The sequence below is a fragment of the Mustelus asterias genome, chromosome 6 (assembly GCF_964213995.1).
Source record: "Mustelus asterias chromosome 6, sMusAst1.hap1.1, whole genome shotgun sequence".
Lineage (NCBI taxonomy): Eukaryota > Metazoa > Chordata > Chondrichthyes > Carcharhiniformes > Triakidae > Mustelus > Mustelus asterias.
In genome coordinates this window covers 98,976,802-98,996,492 of record NC_135806.1, presented here as the reverse complement: position 1 = coordinate 98,996,492, position 19,691 = coordinate 98,976,802, and the positions used below count along the sequence as shown (strand labels likewise).

General features: G+C 43.6%; 1 protein-coding gene across 2 annotated transcripts; it reads right to left on the bottom strand.

The window, feature by feature from the left end:
* Positions 1–2,934: 2,934 nt before the first annotated feature.
* Positions 2,935–18,792, bottom strand: lysmd3 (LysM, putative peptidoglycan-binding, domain containing 3). 2 transcript variants are annotated; one of them, XM_078214796.1, is made up of 3 exons: positions 18,486–18,792; positions 15,949–16,212; positions 2,935–5,194 (listed from the first exon to the last, which is right to left on the bottom strand). In XM_078214796.1, the coding sequence occupies exons 2-3, from the start codon at positions 16,204–16,206 to the stop codon at positions 4,547–4,549; spliced, it is 906 nt and encodes a 301-aa protein (XP_078070922.1). In that variant the 5' UTR covers positions 16,207–16,212; positions 18,486–18,792; the 3' UTR covers positions 2,935–4,546. The 2 variants fall into 2 exon arrangements, with proteins under 2 accessions (XP_078070922.1, XP_078070923.1); XM_078214797.1 differs by having other exon boundaries at positions 15,889–16,212; positions 18,486–18,769.
* Between the last annotated feature and the right edge of the window lie 899 nt (positions 18,793–19,691).

The window sequence follows — 19,691 nt, the reverse complement described above, 5'->3', positions numbered from 1 at the left end:
GCTGTTTCCACTTGCGTTTTCACAACCGTGGGCATCCATATTCCGACAGTATGGAGCCCGTGTGATGTCGAATATCCAGTGTCCGATAACATAGTTCTGGTAACTTCATTGTCAGCCGCATTAGAGATACCTAGTACTGTACCAGTCCCACCCAACAGCGTATCATACCATGCTCGCCGCCTGCGGGTGCCAGAACAGGTAGGTAGCGAGGGCAGAATGACAGTCCAGTGTACCTCAGTGTGCGTGAGCTGATTCGCCATCTTTCGACAAGTATGTAGGACTGGGGCGAATTGTGTTTGTTCTATTATAGGCTTGTTTGGTAGGAACATTATTGCATATAGGAATGTATTGCGGCCTTTTATTTCTGTACTGTTCTGGAACCATACCAATCGAGGCCTCTCACCTGTCACAGCAATATTCCAGGTGGTGCCATTTTCCTTACTGGACATACAGGTTCTATTCCTTCTTGTTTGTATCTGGCAAAGTGGAGCTCCTGCCGTTATGGTAACCGTACAATTCATAGCAGTTGTGGGGAGAGCTTTGTTGTTGTCCAAGCATTTTTCACAACGATATAGCTTACACACACTCGTTATATTCGCGATTCCGCACATTCGATTCGCGCCACAAGTGAACTCCCCTTGAGTTCTATTATGGGTGGAGTTCTTCCATGCGAGGCGAAAACCGCCAAGCTTTTCGGTCAATTGATGACCAGGGGTCCCCTCAACCCATATCCACGAGATCAAGAGTATTCCTGCTATCAGTATCAACGTCAATCGTTCCATGCTGTTTTATTCCTGTAAAAGAGATCAATCTTCAAGACATAGTTAATCTTCTCGTAGATAACATTTCTTAGCAGGGACATTAACCCATTTGGGCTCACCAGGGTACATTACCGTTACGGTTCCATCACTGCCTTGAGCAATGATTTCAGCAGCTCTGGGTGGGCCAGTTTCCTGTTTCACCCAGACTTTAGCTCCAGGTTTATCTGTTGAGCCAAAACCACCAGTTCCTCTTTCAGTCACCACCTGTGGGATACCAACTTCAACGGCCGGTGCCATCTCACAGGGTTTAATCACCAGTTGGGCGATTTTATCATTTGCAGTCACAGTATAGGGATCAGGTTTAATATTACACAGAACCACCCCAATTTCTCCTTGATAATCTGAATCAATGACTCCTGCCATAACAGTTATCCCCTTCAGGGACAATCCAGAACGGGGAAGGATGTGCCCATAAGTTCCCTTAGGGCACTGCAATCCCAATCCGGTTTTAATAACAGTAGGTGTATCTTGTGGCAGGGTCACTGTTTCTAAGGTTCTTAGATCTAAACCGGCCGAGCCAGGCGTGGCTCGCCGCGGTAATTCTGCTTTATCATCCAATTTCCACATTTTGATTGATTCTCCTTGTGGGGTTTCACATACATGGACCATTCGGTTCAAAGGCGTGACTCCCCCACCTAGCGGTCGATTATTAATTTGCTTCAATACTTGATTTAATTTCACCTTCCAATTAGACAAATCATCAGAAGTACTAGCCTTTCGCAATGAGGTTTTCAGTATTCCATTCATTCTTTCAATTAATCCTGCTGCTTGGGGATAGTACGGAATATGGTATATCCACTCCACATGATTGTCAGTGGCCCATTGTCGGACCAGGTTTCCCGTAAAGTGGGAACCATTGTCACTATCACTCCAAATGTTTCCATCCCACGTATCGGGATTCCAGCCGCTCCCGTCCCCCAATCTAGCTACAAATGCTTTAATTTTCACCATTTCCAATTCTCTAGGTTTTTTACGCTTCTTCCTCCGATTTATTCTGGATACATAACCCACTGCCTGGCCAGCCAGGGTTTTAAGGGCTTCTAATTCTGTTTCTAACTTTATTATTTTTTGCTTTAACAACGAATTATTACATTCCTGTTCTCCCAATTGCTGTTTCAGTTTAAGAGCATTCTGCTCGGCTTCCTGTCGTTGTTTAAACTGATTCTTCCACGCTGTTGCACATACCCACAGTCTCCGCTGAATTCCCTCCACGGGGGTCTTCAGAGGGACGGGTATTTTTAACAGAGTAGATAATACTTCTCCGGGAGATCCATCTCGGGTCTCCTCTCCCCAGTTTTCAGCGCGACCCCCTCCGTCTCGGAGGCACGCTGCAACCGGTCTCCACGATCCTTCCCATCCCGGAATGATCGCTTCCTCTCCCTTTTCCTCCTCCTGTAACTTCTTAGTTTTGCGAAACATCTTTCTCCAAGAACCCCCCACCGCCAATTATCACCGGATCCTGCTGATTACGCCAAAATGTTTAGCCGGACCGGTAACAGGTTCGTGGAGGTGGTCTGAGAGAAAGAATTCACACTACACCAGTATTGCTAGAATAAAATGTGTCTCTTTATTCCCCACAATACATGGACAAGTTCTACAAGTATCATTCAATGGGCTAAGCCTTATAGTTTAACTACCCTGACACGTGGACTGGAGAGCCGTCAGTCCAGGTAGAGTGGCTTACCTCCCTCCGGGCGTCCGTACGTAACCCACGGCAGACTCTGCTGTAGTAGGGACTTTCCCGCATATTTATAGAGAAAAGCCTCTCTTTGTTCTGGACATCTGAATATGAGTATTCGGCCCAGTACGTGATGTTTAGAGCAGTCTTGTGCAATACAAGTTCTATTGTTCGCAGCTCAAGAAAACAAGTTTAATGGTTAATCATTCACGCTATGTCTTGGGCACGGATCTAATTTAATTATGTTTTGACATGGTTATCCTTCCATGTAGACAGGCTGTCTCCATTGTCCGTAGCAGTTGTCAGCATACGAGATTTTGCTGACAGGGTTGAAATCGGGACATTAACTCTTTATTCTCCTAACAAATCCCAATGCCAAGAATGTTGGGGCTAATGTCTTGACTCACTGAACGTTAAATATAAATGAGAAATACATTGTGCATAAAAGGGTTTTAATTTTTATTTTAAAAGTTAAAGAATACAATTTTGTTCGAAAGCTTTAAGAAAATATAACCGGCGTAAATGTCAGAGTTTCATTCTTCAATAGCCACATTTTGATACGCAATATCAGTAATTTAGAGTCATTTAATCCTTTCTTCACAATTATGATCTCCAGCTTTGAGCTACAGAATCAATAACTTACGTATGACATTAACTTTCAACAGCTCAACACAAATAAAACATCCGCATGTTCTCAATTATGGTAATTTAAGTCAATAAATACGTTTTTATATTAAACTATTAATTTTTACGTAACAGAATTCCTTTATATGAACAGATAAGATTAAGACAACATGTTTTGTGACATTTGGAATGTGTGCAGGAGGCGGCCATTTGACCCATCAAGTCTGCACTGACTCTCCGATACAGCATCTTACCCAGGCTGACCCCCCATCCTATCCCCCTAACCTCACGCATTTATCCCACTACTCTGCCTAACCTGCACATCTTGCGACACTATGGGGCAATTTAGCATGGCCAATCCACCTAACCTGCACATCTTTGGACAATGGGAGGAAACCTACGCAGGCACGGAGAGAATATGCAAACTCCACACAGTCATCCAAGGCTGGAATTGAACCCGGGTCCATGGCACTGCAAGGCAGCAGTGTTAACCAATGTGCCATCCTATTTCATTAATCATCGCTGGTTTTACAAAAAAACACAGGTAAGATGAAGTGAAAATTAAAGTTTATTTATTAGTGTCACAAGTAAGCTTACATTAACACTGCAATGAAGTTACTGTGAAAATCCCCTCGTCGCCACACTCTGGCACCTGTTCGTGTACACTGAGGGAGGATTTAGCATAGCCAATGCACCTAACCAGCATGTCTTTGGACTGTGGGAAGAAACCCACGCAGGCACAGGAGAACATGCCGACTCTGCACAGACAATGACCCAAGCTGAGAATCGAACCTGGGTCCCTGGTGCTGTGAGGCAGCAATGCTAACCACTATGCCACCATGCTGCCCCATGATGATAATGCTAAATGCAATTTTTGACATTGGTTTTAATTTTTAACATTTTAAATTACATATTAAAATTTTACAGAATCCTTAAACACAAATGGTGTTGCAATTCAATAGCTAATATAATTTCATTTGAGAGGATAGTTGGACCACAGAACAAATCTTGATCACTTCAAACTTAGAAATGCATTTAACAAAGCTAATCAAGGACAGGTAGTTATTTAAAGGAAGACATTGGTTAATGAATAACACAAAGTGGCTGTTTAGAACTACAATATTAACCAAAGTTCAATTATTAATGCTATTATCAATTGACTAAGGCACAAAATTCTAGTTGCTTTAAATTCAGAAAATTCAATATGTTATTTTGTATGTTACCATGTCCCATAACATTGGAAGGCAAGTCTCAACTGCTCAATCAATTATTTTGCAAAAAGTGGTTCACTTTTGTGCTAAATATATGAACATTTGTAGCATAATGCAATTTCCCCAGTTTCTCTCCATTGCAACGAGAGGCTATTGGACAAAGTATTTTTACATTTGCATTGCACATTGCGTTATGTGCTGGATTGTTAAGGTCAGGTGACAGTCATGTGAACTTTTGAGTTCACATGCTCAAGGGCCTCCTTTGAGGCCACTTTAGTCCTTTTCATGGGATTAATTTCAAAGGTATACTTTGGCTCTTGCTGTGCAGGCTGAGTAACAGGTAGGTTTGTTGATTCCACGGTAGAATGATGGCTTGTCTCAACTTTTACCAGGACTTCATAGTAGAGAAGATAAAACACAGGTGTAACAATTCCAACTACTAACATTATCATCACTGCATTCCACCAGCCTATACCCCAATCAGCTCCATAATGGGGATCTTTTCGTGGCAAGGTTTTCCGATCAGCTGCTTGATAAAACGGTTGTGTAGATAAAGCTGAAACGACCTCATTTAAATGCTCTCTAGTGGTATCATTTGATTTCACTATCCTTTCTATATCTTTATCAACCTCTCGGAGAAAGTTATCAGCATTTTCATTTGAGGAAGAGGAATCGACAGCAGTATTAGATTCCTGAAGCTGTGCATTAGATTCCAAGGCAGGACGTGGAACTAGTCTTGATTTGACTGGGCTGTGCGTGTCGCTCAGTAAAGTGATCTTTTTCACAGGAATCTTGACAGATCTGAGAGCAAAGAAGTCCTGGTCATTGATAAGATTATTAACCCTCTTGATATCGGCAACCTGAAAATTAAATTTAAATATTTAGTAACAAAACAATCATTCCAGGGCTGTATGTCCATTTTATTATTTCAAAAAATTTTTCACCCACATCTCTTCACCATCAGGAGGGGGAATAAATGCACATCAATCAGATTACGATTCTAACATCAAAGTTGATAAGTATTTCAATCTCAGATAAGCAACTGCACATAATTATTGAATATATTAGATGATACTTTAAATCAAAATCCTATTAACAATTTGAGACAGCAAATACGAGTTGTTGCTGCCAAAAGTATTACATCTGTTCTTTTATTCTTGGGGCCCAATTTTGATTTGCTGTAGGTAAGATTTCTGTGCCTGTATTTTGACCCTCCACCATTTTCCTGCTCCTCAAGATTCAGATTTTAATCTTCGATTTTGCTACTCTGCATTCTCAATGGAAAAATAAAAATAACTTTCATCATTTTGATTGTGATATCCAGTTGCATTGTTGAATCCATATTTTTATTTTTTTTCAAAATGGACTTAAACAAGTCAACTTGCAACTTTGTTTTAAGATTATTAATCACCGGAATTCTCTCCTTATTGGTTACAGATGCTCCATCGTTGACTACATTTAAGACTGGGATAGACAGATTTTTGGGCTCTTGGGGAATTAAGGGATAGGGGAGTGATGGGAAAATGGAACTTAAGTCCATGATCGTATTGAATGACAGAGCAGGCTCAACTAGCCTTATGGTATACTCCTGCTCCTATTTTTGTGTTCTTTATTGAGACAGCATGGTTTGTTTGAGTGGGATTTTTCAACTGTAAGCAAGGGGGAGTGGGGACTACAGGAGTAATAACTGAATTAGGAGAATGAGGTGAGAGAGATTATGATATTATCAACTATCGTGGTAATCTTACAAGTATATAAAAAGTAAGCTTTTAGCTAAAGTAAACACTGGTCCCTTAGAAGCAGAGAAATTGCCATGGGAAATAAGGAAATAGAACATAGAACATAGAACATAGAAAGCCACAGCACAAACAGGCCCTTCGGCCCACAAGTTGCGCCGATCACATTCCCACCTCTAGGCCTATCTATAGCCCTCAATCCCATTAAATCCCATGTACTCATCCAGAAGTCTCTTAAAAGACCCCAACGAGTTTGCCTCCACCACCACCGACGTCAGCCGATTCCACTCACCCACCACCCTCTGAGTGAAAAACTTACCCCTGACATCCCCCCTGTACCTACCCCCCAGCACCTTAAACCTGTGTCCTCTCGTAGCAACCATTTCAGCCCTTGGAAATAGCCTCTGAGAGTCCACCCTATCCAGACCCCTCAACATCTTGTAAACCTCTATCAGGTCACCTCTCATCCTTCGTCTCTCCAGGGAGAAGAGACCAAGCTCCCTCAACCTATCCTCATAAGGCATGCCCCCCAATCCAGGCAACATCCTTGTAAATCTCCTCTGCACCCTTTCAATGGCTTCAACATCTTTCCTGTAATGAGGTGACCAGAACTGCGCGCAGTACTCCAAGTGGGGTCTAACCAGGGTCCTATAAAGCTGCAGCATTATCTCCCGACTCCTAAACTCAATCCCTCGATTAATGAAGGCTAGTACGCCATACGCCTTCTTGACCGCATCCTCCACCTGCGAGGCCGATTTAAGAGTCCTATGGACCCGGACCCCAAGGTCCTTCTGATCCTCTACACTGCTAAGAATGGTACCCTTCATTTTATACTGCTGCTCCATCCCATTGGATCTGCCAAAATGGATCACTACACACTTATCCGGGTTGAAGTCCATCTGCCACTTCTCCGCCCAGTCTTGCATTCTATCTATGTCTCGCTGCAACTTCTGACATCCCTCCAAACTATCCACAACACCACCTACCTTGGTGTCGTCAGCAAACTTACCAACCCATCCCTCCACTTCCTCATCCAGGTCATTTATGAAAATGTACTGAACAAATAGTTTCTGCCTGTCTTCACAGTAGAAGGCACAAGTTACATAGAGAAAGAGAGTAACCTAGGACTAATAAGAGCAAGGAATTTGAGCCACTTAACATCTGCAGAGAAAAAATACAGAAGAAACTCAAGGGAATAAAATCTGACAAAACTTCATGGCCTACAAAAACCCAGTCTGTAGGTGCAACAGGTGATCAAGAGGCAAATGGGATGTTGGCCTATAACGCAAGGGGGATAGAATATCATAGAAATCATAGAAACCCTACAGTGCAGAAGGAGGCCATTCGGCCCATCGAGTCTGCACCGACCACAATCCCACCCAAGCCCTACCCCCACATATTTTACCCGCTAATCCCTCTAACCTACACATCCCAGGACTCTAAGGGGCAATTTTTTTTTTAACCTGGCCAATCAACCTAACCCGCACATCTTTGGACTGTGGGAGGAAACCGGAGCACCCGGAGGAAACCCACGCAGACACGAGGAGAATGTGCAAACTCCACACAGACAGTGTCCCGAGCCGGGAATCGAACCCGGGACCCTGGAGCTGTGAAGCAGCAGTGCTAACCACTGTGCTACCATGCCGCCCTTAAAAGCAGAGATGTCTTGCTGCATCTGTACAGGGCATTGGTGAGGCTGCAGCTGGAATACTGTGTGCAGTATTGGTCCCCTTATTTGCGGAAGGATATATTGGCCTTGGAGGGAGTGCAGAGAAGGTTCACCAGGTTGATACCGGAGATGAGGGGTGGTGATTATGAGGAGAGACTGAGCAGATTGGGTTTGTACTCGTTGGAATTTAGAAGGCTGAGGGGAGATCTTATAGAGACCTATAAGATAATGAAGGGGCTGGATAGGGTAGAGGCGGAGAGATTCTTTCCTCTTAGAAAGGAAACTAGAACTAGAGGGCACAGCCTCAAAATAAAGGGAGGTCAGTTTAGGACAGAGTTGAGGAGGAACTTCTTCTCTCAGAGGGTGGTGAATCTCTGGAATTCTCTGCCCACTGAAGTGGTGGAGGCTACCTCGTTGAATATGTTTAAATCACGGATAGATGGATTCCTGATCGGTAAGGGAATTAGGGGTTATAAGGATCAGACGGGTAAGTGGAACTGATCCACTTCAGATCAGCCATGATCTTATTGAATGGCGGGGCAGGCTCTAGGGGCTCGAGGGGCTAGATGGCCTACTCCTGCTCCTATTTCTTATGTTCTTATGTACATCCTAGGGATCGAAAAGAGATAGTTGCAGAGATGTGCTGGGTATGATTTTTCAAAATTCCATAGATTCTAGAATGGTTTCAGCAGATTGGATGTTCACACTTTTCAAGAAAGGAGAAAGAAAACAGGGAACTACAAGCCAATTAGACTGACATTAGGATTCTACTATTAAGGAGGTCTTAACAATGTACTTAGAAAAGCCAAGTATGATTAGAACAAGTCAACGTGGTTTTACAAAGGAAAATTTTGTTTTGACAAATTAATTTGATTTTTTGAGGATGTAACTTGGAAGGTGGGTGAACCAGTATGCGTAAGTTTACTTTGATTTCCAGAAGTTTCAGAAAAAGGTTAACACACAAGATAAGGGGTCATGCAGCTGTGTGTGTGTGTGTGTGTGTGGTGTTGGAGGGGGGGGTTTGAATATATTAACACGGACAGAGGATTGGTCAACATACTGGAAACAGACAGTAGGGATATACAGGCAATTTCAAATTGACAGGCTGTGACTCGTGAAATGCCACAAGGATCAGTGCTGAGCCTGAGTTATTTACAATCTATATTAATGACTTAGACATAGACAGAGAGAAATGTATCTAAATTTGTTGATGACACAAAGCTAGATGAGGCTACAAAGAGATATAGACAGATTAACTGAGTGTACAGCAAGTTGACAGATGGAGTATTATGTAAGGAAGTGTGAAGGTAAGAATAGAAAAACTGAATATTTTTAAAAACGTATCAAACTTGTTCAAACTTTCATTTTTGGCAGCTTAAATGTTGCACAATTTTAAAATAAGAACATGCATTTACTAGAATGCAAACAAAAAGCATACATGCAACCAACTAACTCAAGTTATTCATTATTTTTTGTTCAGATTTGAAAATATCCAATTTGTAAAACATTTACCAAATAGCATTATAAAATAGTATCACTGTATTCTTAAAGGTGCTGCTTTTGTCATATCAAACATAACACTGCATTCTTGATGCAGTTTTTGCTTTTAATTTAAAATGCACACACAAAAACATTAACAATTAATTACAAGTACACACAGGACTGCCAAATGGGCAGTGCTGCACGTTGGGATTTAAATTTGGATTAGAAAAAGGATTAACCCTATCAATGCCATATTTGGGGTACAAAGTCCAAAAGCAGAGGTTATGATGCGTATGTACAAGTTGGTGAGTGCAATCAATGAATAGTTTTGGGTACCCTGTCACAGAAAGGATATTGGTAACATGCAATACAGATTTACTGGGATGCTATCCAAGATGAGAAGATATGGTTATGATGAAAGACTTGGAAAAACCTGGACTTTCTGTGTTCTCGTGAATGAAGTTAAGGAGGGATCTTCAAACTTAATTTACTGCTTGGTGGATCAATAAGAGGGTTTCAACATCAGATATTTTCTTATTTTTTTCTTCAGGAAATGGGTGATGCTGCCAAGCATGTGTTTAATGCCTATTCCTTGTTGCATTGGAATGGTTGTGGTCCTTGTGGCAATAGTACTCACAATGCTCCCTTTTTTACAGCACTAAATGCCATATTCCAGCAAGTAAAAAGTTTAAGTATCCTAAAGCTACTTTGGAAAGCTACAGACAGAAAAATGTAAGTGGGTCAAAGGATGGGGTGGGTAAAGTGGCAGGTAAGTGAAGTGGCAGGTTGGTGAGTGGCTAACTGTTCTGGGGGTTAGTCAGGGTGGATCAGGGAATAGTTGAGGGTGAGGAGGAGTCAGGTGGTGGGCAGCTAGTCAGATCGGATCAGGGAGGCAGTTGGGGGCGGTTTGGAGGTTATTCAGGAGCAGGGTACACAGTCAGTGCGAGTCTTTGGGGAGGGTCAATTTTGTAATTACTTAGGTCTTAGAGTAGGTTATTTCCTAACTAACATTTCCTGGGGAACTAACCAGATAAGTAAGTTGGAACTACTCAAAGTCTCAGACTCTAACTGAAGAGTGGACAGTTTTTTGGAGGCTCCCAGGGGGCAGAATATAAACTTCCTGGGCAATTCTCACTGAATCCTTGCATTGGGACTTACAGATCCTGTAGCATATTTTGCAGTGTCCATTCTTTCTCTGAATATCCAGGGATCAGAAGACCTGGGCCATTTAGTCTTTTTCATTTTATTCCATTTACTATTTTTTTAAAAAGCAAAAAAAATGCAGGAGATGCATAAAAATGTTACTCTTATTTCAAGGCACTGATCTATTTTTGGAAAAATAAAGATTTTATTTGTGTTTTTATTCTAGTATTATTTCCTAAAGTATTGATCCTAACAATATTGCGAAATGTGTGATTTAACAAAAGCACTGCACTACAAAAATCACCAGTGGAACTCCTTTCTGCATTTTCTTACAAGTCAAGTTGGTGAAAGGTTTGTAGCGTATCTCCCCAGGGATAAGTGTTGGACCTTTGCTCTTCCTGCTTTATTAATGACCTAGATTGTGGTGTGCAGGGCATGATTTCACAATTTGCAGATAATATGGAGATTGAAAGCGTTGTCAACTGTGATGAGGGTACTCTTGAACTTCAAAAAGACGTAGGTATATTGGTGGATAGGGCAGACAAGTAGCAGATGAAGTTCAATGCAGATAAGATGAGATGATTCATTTTGGCAGGAAGAATATGTAGAGACAGTATAAAATAAAGGGAGAAATTCTAAAGGAGGTGCAAGAACAAATGGGCCTCAAGTACATATGTACACAAGTCATAGAAGGTGGCAGGGCATGTTGACAGAGCAGTTAATAAAGCATATAGGGGCTAATTTTACTGTCACACCCACCACAGGAATTGGAGTGAGCGAGGGAAGATCATGAAAAGATCCGTTGACCTTGGGCGGGATTTTCCGGTTTCCGGGTGAGCGAGGCCAGAGAATCCCGTCCATGATACCCAAGTTTTATTAATAAGGACACAGGGTATAGGAGCAAGGAGACGATGGCCTAGTGGCATTGTCTGTAGACTATTAATCCAGAAACTCAATTAATGTTCTGGGGACCGGATTCAAATCCCACCATAGCAGATGGTGGAATTTGAATTCAATAAAAAATACTTGGAATTAAGAATCTACTGATGACCATGAAACCACTGTGATTGTCAGAAAAACTCAGTTGGTTCACTAATGTCCTTTAGGGAAGGAAATGTGTCTTCCTTACCTGGTCTGGCCTACATGTGACTCCAGAGCCACAGCAACATGGTTGACTCTCAACTGCCCTCCAAAGGCAACTGGAGATGGGCAATAAATGCTGGCCAGTCAGCGATGCCCATGTCCCATTAATGAATTTTTAAAAATGTTGAACTTGTATAAAACACAAGTTGGCCTGATCTGGAGTCCAGTGCTGTGTGCTATACTTGAGGAAGGATGTGAAGGCATGGGACAGTGTACAGAGGAGATTCACAAGAATGATTCCAGAGATAAACAACTGTAGCTATAAAGATAGATTGGAAAGGTTGGGACTGTTTTCCTTGGGGAAAAAAGGCTGAGAGAAGATTTGATAGAGGTGTTCAAGATCCTGAGGGGGATGGACAGGGTAAATAGTGAGGAACTGTTCCCTCGTAATAGTGCATCAAGAACTAGAAGGCAGAAGTTCAAAATAATAGGCAAAAGGTGTAGAAGTGATGTGAAGAATTTTTTTTCACTCAGGGGTGGTGGCTGAAATCTGGAACAAACTTCTTGAGAGGGTGGCGGAGACAGGTTCGATTGCGGTATTCAAAAGGGGATTGGACTGCTATCTGAAAAGAATGTGCAAGGGTACGAGGATATGGCAGGGGAGTGGGATTAGGCAGAATTCCTGGAGAGCCAGTGCAGATTCAAGGGGCCGAATGGCCTCCTTCTGTACTGTAAAAATTGTCGATGAAGTCTGCGAGTCTCATTCACCTCTGCAGTTGTGAACTGAATGAGCCACTTTGCTGGGAGTGTGATCACTTTGCTGGGAGTTTGATCACTTTGCTGGGAGTTTTCTATAGGCCGCCCAATAGTAACAGGGAGGTGGAGGAGCAGATAGGGAAACAGATCCTGGAGAGATGCAATAATAGCAGAGTTGTGATGGGAGACTTTAATTTGCCAAACATAGATTGGAATATCCCTAGGGTAAGGGGGTTGGATGGGGAGGAGTTCGTTAGGTGTGTTCAGAAGGGTTTGGATCAGCAAGTTTGCTGATGATACAAAGATTGGAGGTGTAGTGGACAGTGAGGAAGGTTTTCAAAGCTTGCAGAGGGATTTGGACCAACTAGAAAAATGGGCTGAAAAATGGCTAATGGAATTTAACGCAGACAAGTGAGAGATATTGCACATTGGAAGGACAAACCAAAGTAGAACGTACAGGGTAAATGGTAGGACTCTGAAGAGTGCAGTTGAACAGAGGGATCTGGGAATACAGGTACAGAATTCCCTAAAAGTGACGTCATAGGTGGATAGGGTCGTAAAGAGTGCCTTTGGTACATTGGCCTTTATAAATCGGAGTATCGAGTATAAAAGTTGGAGTGTAATGGTAAGGTTATATAAGGCATTGGTGAGGCCGAATTTGGAGTATTGTGTACAGTTTTGGTCACCTAGTTACAGGAAGGATGTAAATAAGGTTGAAAGAGTGCAGAGAAGGTTCACAAGGATGTTGCCAGGACTTGAGAAGCTGAGTTACAGAGAGAGATTGAATAGGTTGGGACTTTATTCCCTGGAGCATAGAAGATTGAGGGGAGATTTGATAGAGGTGTATAAGATTTTGATGGGTATAGATAGAGTGAATGCAAGCAGGCTTTTTCCGCTGAGGCTAGGGGAGAAAAAAAACCAGAGGGCATGGGTTAAGGGTGAAAGGAGAAAAGTTTAAAGGGAATATTAGGGGGGGCTTCTTCACGCAGAGAGTGGTGGGACTGTGGAATGAGCTGCCGGATAAAGTGGTAAATGTGGGGTCACTTTTAACATTTAAGAAAAACTTGGACGGGTTCATGGATGCGAGGCGTGTGGAGGGATATGGTCCAAGTGCAGGTCAATGGGACTAGGCAAAAAATGGTTCGGCACAGACAAGAAGGGCCAAAAGGCCTGTTTCTGAGCTGTAATTTTCTATGGTTCTATGGGTTTCCTGACATAGCATGTGGACAAGCCTACAAGAGGCTGTACTTGATCTGATACTGACCAATGAACCTGGGCAGGTGTCAGATCTCTCAGTGAGAGAGCATCTTGGGGATAGCGATCACAACCCTATCTCCTTTATGCTTGCATTGGAAAAAGAGAGGATCAGGCTAGCTAGGAAAGCATTTATATGGAGTAAGGGGAAATACGAAGACATAAGGCAGCAAATTAGAGGAGTAAATTGGAAGGAGGTATTCTTGGGGAAATGTACTGAAGAGAGGTGGCAGATTTTCAAGGAATGTCTGTCCAGAGTTCTACAGGACAACGTTCCGAGCAGACAGGTTAAAGGAACCGTGGTGCACGAAAGCTGTGCGAGACCTAGTCGCGAAGAAAAGGAAAGCGTACAAAAGGTTCAGAGAGCTTGGCGAAGATAGGGATCTGGATGAGTATACGGCTTGTAGGAAGGGACTAAAGAAGGAAATTAGGAGAGCCAGAAGGGGTCACGAGAAGGCCTTGGCAGATAGGATTAAGGAGAACCCTAAGGCATTCTATAAATATGTGAAAAGTAAAAGGATGAGACGTGAAGGAATAGGGCCTATAAAAGTTGAAGGCAGGAAAGTCTGTGCGGAACCAGTAGAAATGGCAGAGGTGCTTAATGAGTATTTTGCCTCGGTTTTCACAGAGGAAAAGGACCTGGGTGGGTGTACTGCGGGCTTGCGGTGGACTGAAAAGATTGAGTATGTGGACTTTAAGAGGTTGTGCTGGAATCTTTGAGTGGCATCAAGATAGATAAGTCGCCGGGTCCGGATGGGATGAACCCCAGGTTACTGTGGGAGGCGAGGGAAGAGATTGCAGAGCCCCTGGCAATGATCTTTGCGTCGTTGATGGAGACGGGAGAGGTACCGGAGGATTGGAGGATTACGGATGTGGTTCCTATTTTCAAGAAGGGGAATAGGGATAGCCCAGGAAATTACCGACCGGTGAGTCTAACTTCAGTGGTTGGTAAGCTGATGGAGAAGATCCTGAGGGACAGGATTTATGAGCATTTAGAGAGGTTTAGTATGCTCAAGAATACTCAGCACGGCTTTGTCAAAGGCAGATCGTGCCTTACGAGCCTGGTGGAGTTCTTCGAAAATGTGACTAAACACATGGACGAAGGGAAAGCGGTAGATGTGGTTTATATGGATTTTAGCAAGGCGTTCAATAAGGTACCCCATGCAAGGCTTCTGGAAAAAGTGAGAGGGCATGGGATCCAAGGGGCTGCTGCCCTGTGGATCCAGAACTGGCTTGCCCAAAGGAGGCAGAGAGTGTGTATAGATGGGTCTTTTTCTAAATGGAGGTCGGTCACCAGTGGTGTGCCCCAGCGATCTGTTCTGGGACCCTTGCTGTTTGTCATTTTCATAAATGACCTGGATGAGGAAGTGGAGGGATGGGTTGGTAAGTTTGCCGATGACACGAAGCTTGGTGGGGTTGTGGATAGTCTGGAGGGATGTCAGAAGTTACAGAGGGACATAGATAGGATGCAAGACTGGGCGGAGAAGTGGCAGATGGACTTCAACTCAGATAAATGTGTAGTGGTCCATTTTAGCAGGTCAAATGGGATGAAGGAGTACAATATTAAGGGAAAGACTCTTAGTACTGCAGAGGATCAGAAGGACCTTGGGGTCCGGGTCCATAGGACTCTAAAATCGGCCCCGCAGGTGGAGGAGGTGGTTAAGAAGGCGTATGGTGTGCTGGCCTTTATCAATCGAAGGATTGAGTTTAGGAGTCTGGGAATAATGTTGCAGCTATTTAAGACCCTCGTCAGATCCCACTTGGAGTACTGTGCTCAGTTCTGGTCGCCTCATTACAGGAAGGATGTGGAAAAGATTGAAAGGGTGCAGAGGAGATTTACAAGGATGTTGCCTGGATTGAGTGGCATGCCTTATGAGGATAGGCTGAGGGAGCTCGGTCTTTTCTCCTTGGAGAGACGTAGGATGAGAGGAGACCTAATAGAGGTATATAAGATGTTGAGAGGCATAGATCGGGTGGACTCTCAGAGGCTTTTTCACAGGGTGGAAATGGCTGCTCTGAGAGGACACAGGTTTAAGGTGCTGGGGGGTAGGTACAGGGGAAATGTTAGGGGGAAGTTTTTCACACAGAGGGTAATGGGCGATTGGAATCGGCTACCGTCAGTGGTGGTGGAGGCAAACTCAATAGGGTCTTTTAAGAGACTCCTGGATGAGTACATGGGCTTAATAGGATGGAGGGTTATAGGTAGGCCTAAAAGGTAGGGATATGTTCGGCACACCTTGTAGGGCCGAAGGGCCTGTTTTGTGCTGTAGTTTTTCTATGTTTCTATTTTACAGCCACTATGACTCATTTTCTCCAACAAAACCTTTGTGTACTTGTCACCTTTAGCATATTCTTTAAACCAGATTGTACTATCCCTTTACTTCACTCTCTGCATATTTCAATCCTATTTTCTGCCTATAGCTTTGTTTACCATTCCTTCCACCTCTTCTTTGTAATAATCCTTTACGTTATGACTCAAATCATCACTTACAGTACAGCAGTACTGCAAAGCAAGTGCATTCAAGGTGTCACCCTCTTGAATTTCCCGGACCAGGTACACAATATCATCCAACCGATCTTTAGATGTACTTCGTATTTTCTTTCCTCTTGGTCTCAGTTCAAAACATTCTGCATCCTCTTCTGAAAGTTCATTTTCTGGCGGTGTGCAACTTGCAAACACATAAACATTGCTTCCCAATGCCGGCTGAACAGTAGCCGGCAGAAAACGAGTTTGACTTCTCCCTGCCATGGTCAACTGTAAAGAAATTTAATGCAGTTAGTTTAATACTGGCTTAAGAAAGATCATCAAATAATTCACTTGAATAAAAGTAGTACAGTTGAGTAAGACCAGTCAGCCCATTCTAAGACATTCATTTGAAACAAAAACTAGTCATCTTATCACAATACCCAGCTATATTGTAGACTTTCCCTATTTTCCTACCAAAACGTCAATTCTATCCATTGACTTCTCCATGTAAAGAATGTTTTTCACTTTACAGATAAATGCTTACGATTTATTTTTAAACATAAACCACTTCTATTAATTCAACATTTTATAACAAATACAGCGCACCTAGAACCACGTCAAATACATTGAATTCTACTCAAATGTACAACAATCTTTGGCCTCTTTTTAGGTCAAACCAAATAAACAAACTCAGATGAAGTCAGGACAAAGTAAAAGGGGGCAGCTCCCCAAAACGAGGGGGAACAGCCCGAACAAAAATCAAAGTACAAAGGAAATTTGAAAATATCAAATTAAAATGTGATTATCAGGGTCGATAACGCACCCCAACCCCTGCGGTGCCCAACGGGCGTGGAAGGCTTCAACCATGCCTGTGGACACTGCATGCTCCCTCTCCAGGGACACCTGGCCACGAACGTAGCCGCGGTACAGGGGCAGACAGTCAGGATGGACGGCCCCCTCGATCGCCACTGCCTGGACCTGTAAATGACGCATTTCGCCAGGCTCAGGAGCAGGTTCACGAGGAGGTCGCCATCCCTCCCCTCCCCGCACCAGGTGAGTAAGCCAGACATTCCTTTACATAATATTCATAAACACATTTTCACAGCTGCACTCACTGGATGTAGATGAGGAAGAGGAACGCTTTATTTTCTCTTCTCTGATCCAAGGGTGCTGACATCAGTTGGTGCACCTACCTAACTCCTGCGCTGACTAAGATCAACACAAACAAGGGGTCATATCTGACACCTCCTGTTTTCAATGACTAAACATACACCATATATTTATTTTTACCTAGGTTATGTATCCGTGATGGAATGTTTGACAGATTTTTGTGTACAACCTCAGAGTATTTTGAGTTCAAACAGATTTCTGAGATCCAAAATACCTAACTGTGTAATTAGTAACCCAAGATATATACGGTGGCACAGTGGTTAGCACTGCTGTCTCACAGTGCCAGACATCCGGGTTCAATTCCGGCCTGAGCTCACTGTATGGAGTTTGCATTTTCTCCCTGTGTCTGCGTGGGTTTCCTCTGTGTCCTCTGGTTTCCTCCCAAGCTCCAAAGATATATGGATTAGGTTGATTGGTCACGTTAAATTGCCCCTTAGTGTCAGGGGGACTAGCAGGGTAAATACATGGGGTTAAGGGGATAGGGCCTGGGTGGGATTGTTGTCGGTGCAGACTCAATGGGCCAAATTGTCTCCTTCTGCACAGTGGGGATTCTACAATATATACAAACATGCGGAAAAGGTGAGGGGCAACACCTGACCTCTGACAGGTCACCTGCCCCTTTGTTATTAGCTCAGAGACAATTAATAAAATTATTACTATTTACCACATCAGTCTCAAAATCCTCTGCCTCAAAATTCCAGTGAAAAAGTTCCCCTGTGTTTCCTTGGCCTTGCTATCACCCTGGGGAATCTGCTTTGCACCTTTTGAAATGTTTATATACCCTTCCCAAAATCTATTGCTCAAAAGATCTTCAAGCGCTATTTAATTCGGTTTGTGTACATGTGTACTTTTCTACTTTTATGCTCTCTATCTACAGATGCAACATCAAAGATGTTGTTAACCTACTGTTATGTTTCTGTTTCCCCAGGTACCTTTAATGGCTGGGTCATGTTCAAAACACAGTGCTACCTATTATACAGGAAGAGAATTGAGTGTATAATTCAGATCCCTCCTCTCGGAAGATTTTGGAGCCAATCTTATTCGTTTTATTTACAGAGAAGTTTACAATATTGCCAAAGTGTTATTTAAATGTTGTTGGATTTTACGCTTGGAAACACAGCTCCATATTTAGGATCTTTCCTGGGAAGGTGTTAGTCGCTAACTCTAGGACCCAGCCCACTGGATCAGGTAGCTCAGGGTCAGACACTGCTACACACTGCATCCCCACAGGGGCATCACAACTGACTGGATTGCCAGCGGGGACTTGGTGGGCTGAATGGCCCCCTTTCTTCGTCAGGGGCCAATCCTGGGGCCGGGGATAGGTGGCGGATGCTCCCCCTTCCTAGCCGGTTCCGTACGCCGTATGGAGCGGGGGCCGGGGCGGGACTCACCTGTTCGCTCTGCGGGCTTCCCCATCTCTTCACCGGGGGCCGAGCCACGTCGCCGGCAGCCGGCCGGGAGCAGACATGGCGCTCTGGACGCCGAGTTCCTGCCTGCCCGGGTTCAAGGTGTGAGGGCGGGGTCGGCTCTGCCTCAGGAGAGTCTCTCGGTGTCGGCCTCTCCCTCTCTGACTCTGTCTCTCGGGGCTCTGTCTCTCGGGGCTCTCCCTCTCTGGGTCCGGCCTCTGTCTCTCTCGGTGTCTCTCTGGGGCTCAGCGGATCCTCAAACTGCCAGGTCAGCCATACGCTGAGATCTCGCGAGGCTGAGAGCGCGAGCTGGCTGTGAGGGAGTTGGAACTGTTGATGTTTGAACGTCATCAGATTGGCATTGCTGGCTTTGGGATTATTGAGGCTGGGATTTGAATAATTAGGACTGTTGGGATTTTGGGGATTATTGAGGCTAGGATTTAAATTATTGGGATTAGAGTCATAGAGATTTACAGCATAGAAACAGGCCGTTCGGCCCAACTTGTCCATGCCGCCCTTTTTTTAAAAACCCCAAAACTAATCCCAATTGCCCGCATTTGGCCCATATCCCTCTATACCCATTGTACCCATGTAACTAAGTGCTTTTTAAAAGATAAAATTGTACCCGCCTCTACTACTATCTCTGGCAGCTTGTTCCAGACACTCACCACCCTCTGTGTGAAAAAAATGCCCCTCTGGACACTTTTGTATCTCTCCCCTCTCACCTTAAACCTATGCCCTCTAGTTTTAGTCTCCCCTACCTTTGGGAAAAGATATTGACTATCTACCATGTCTATGCCCCTCATTATTTTATAGACCCCTCAGCCTCCTACTCTCCAGAGAAAAATGTCCCAGTCTATTCAGCCTCTCCTTATAACTCAATCCATCAAGTCCCGGTAGCATCCTAGTAAATCTTTTCTGCACTCTTTCTAGTTTAATAATATCCTTTCTAAAAATAGGGTGACCAGTATTCCAAGTGTGGCCTTACCAATGTTTTGTACAATTTCAACAAGACGTCCCAACTCCTGTATTCAATGTTCTGACCGATGAAACCAAGCATGCCGATTGTTGGGATTATTGAGATTGGGATTTGAATGATTGGGGTCAGGATTTGAATTATTGATGTTATTGGGGTTGGGATTTGAATAATTGGGATTGTTGGAGTTGGGATTTTTGGGGTTATTGGGGTTG

Excerpts from the sequence above, each read along its gene's own strand:
- lysmd3 (XM_078214797.1), bottom strand. The coding sequence starts at position 16,206 with ATGGCAGGGAGAAGTCAAACTCGTTTTCTGCCGGCTACTGTTCAGCCG. Across the intron at positions 5,195-15,888 it reads AAGAAGAGGTGGAAGGAATG|GTTGCCGATATCAAGAGGGT; the intron begins GTAAACAAAGCT and ends TTTAATTTTCAG.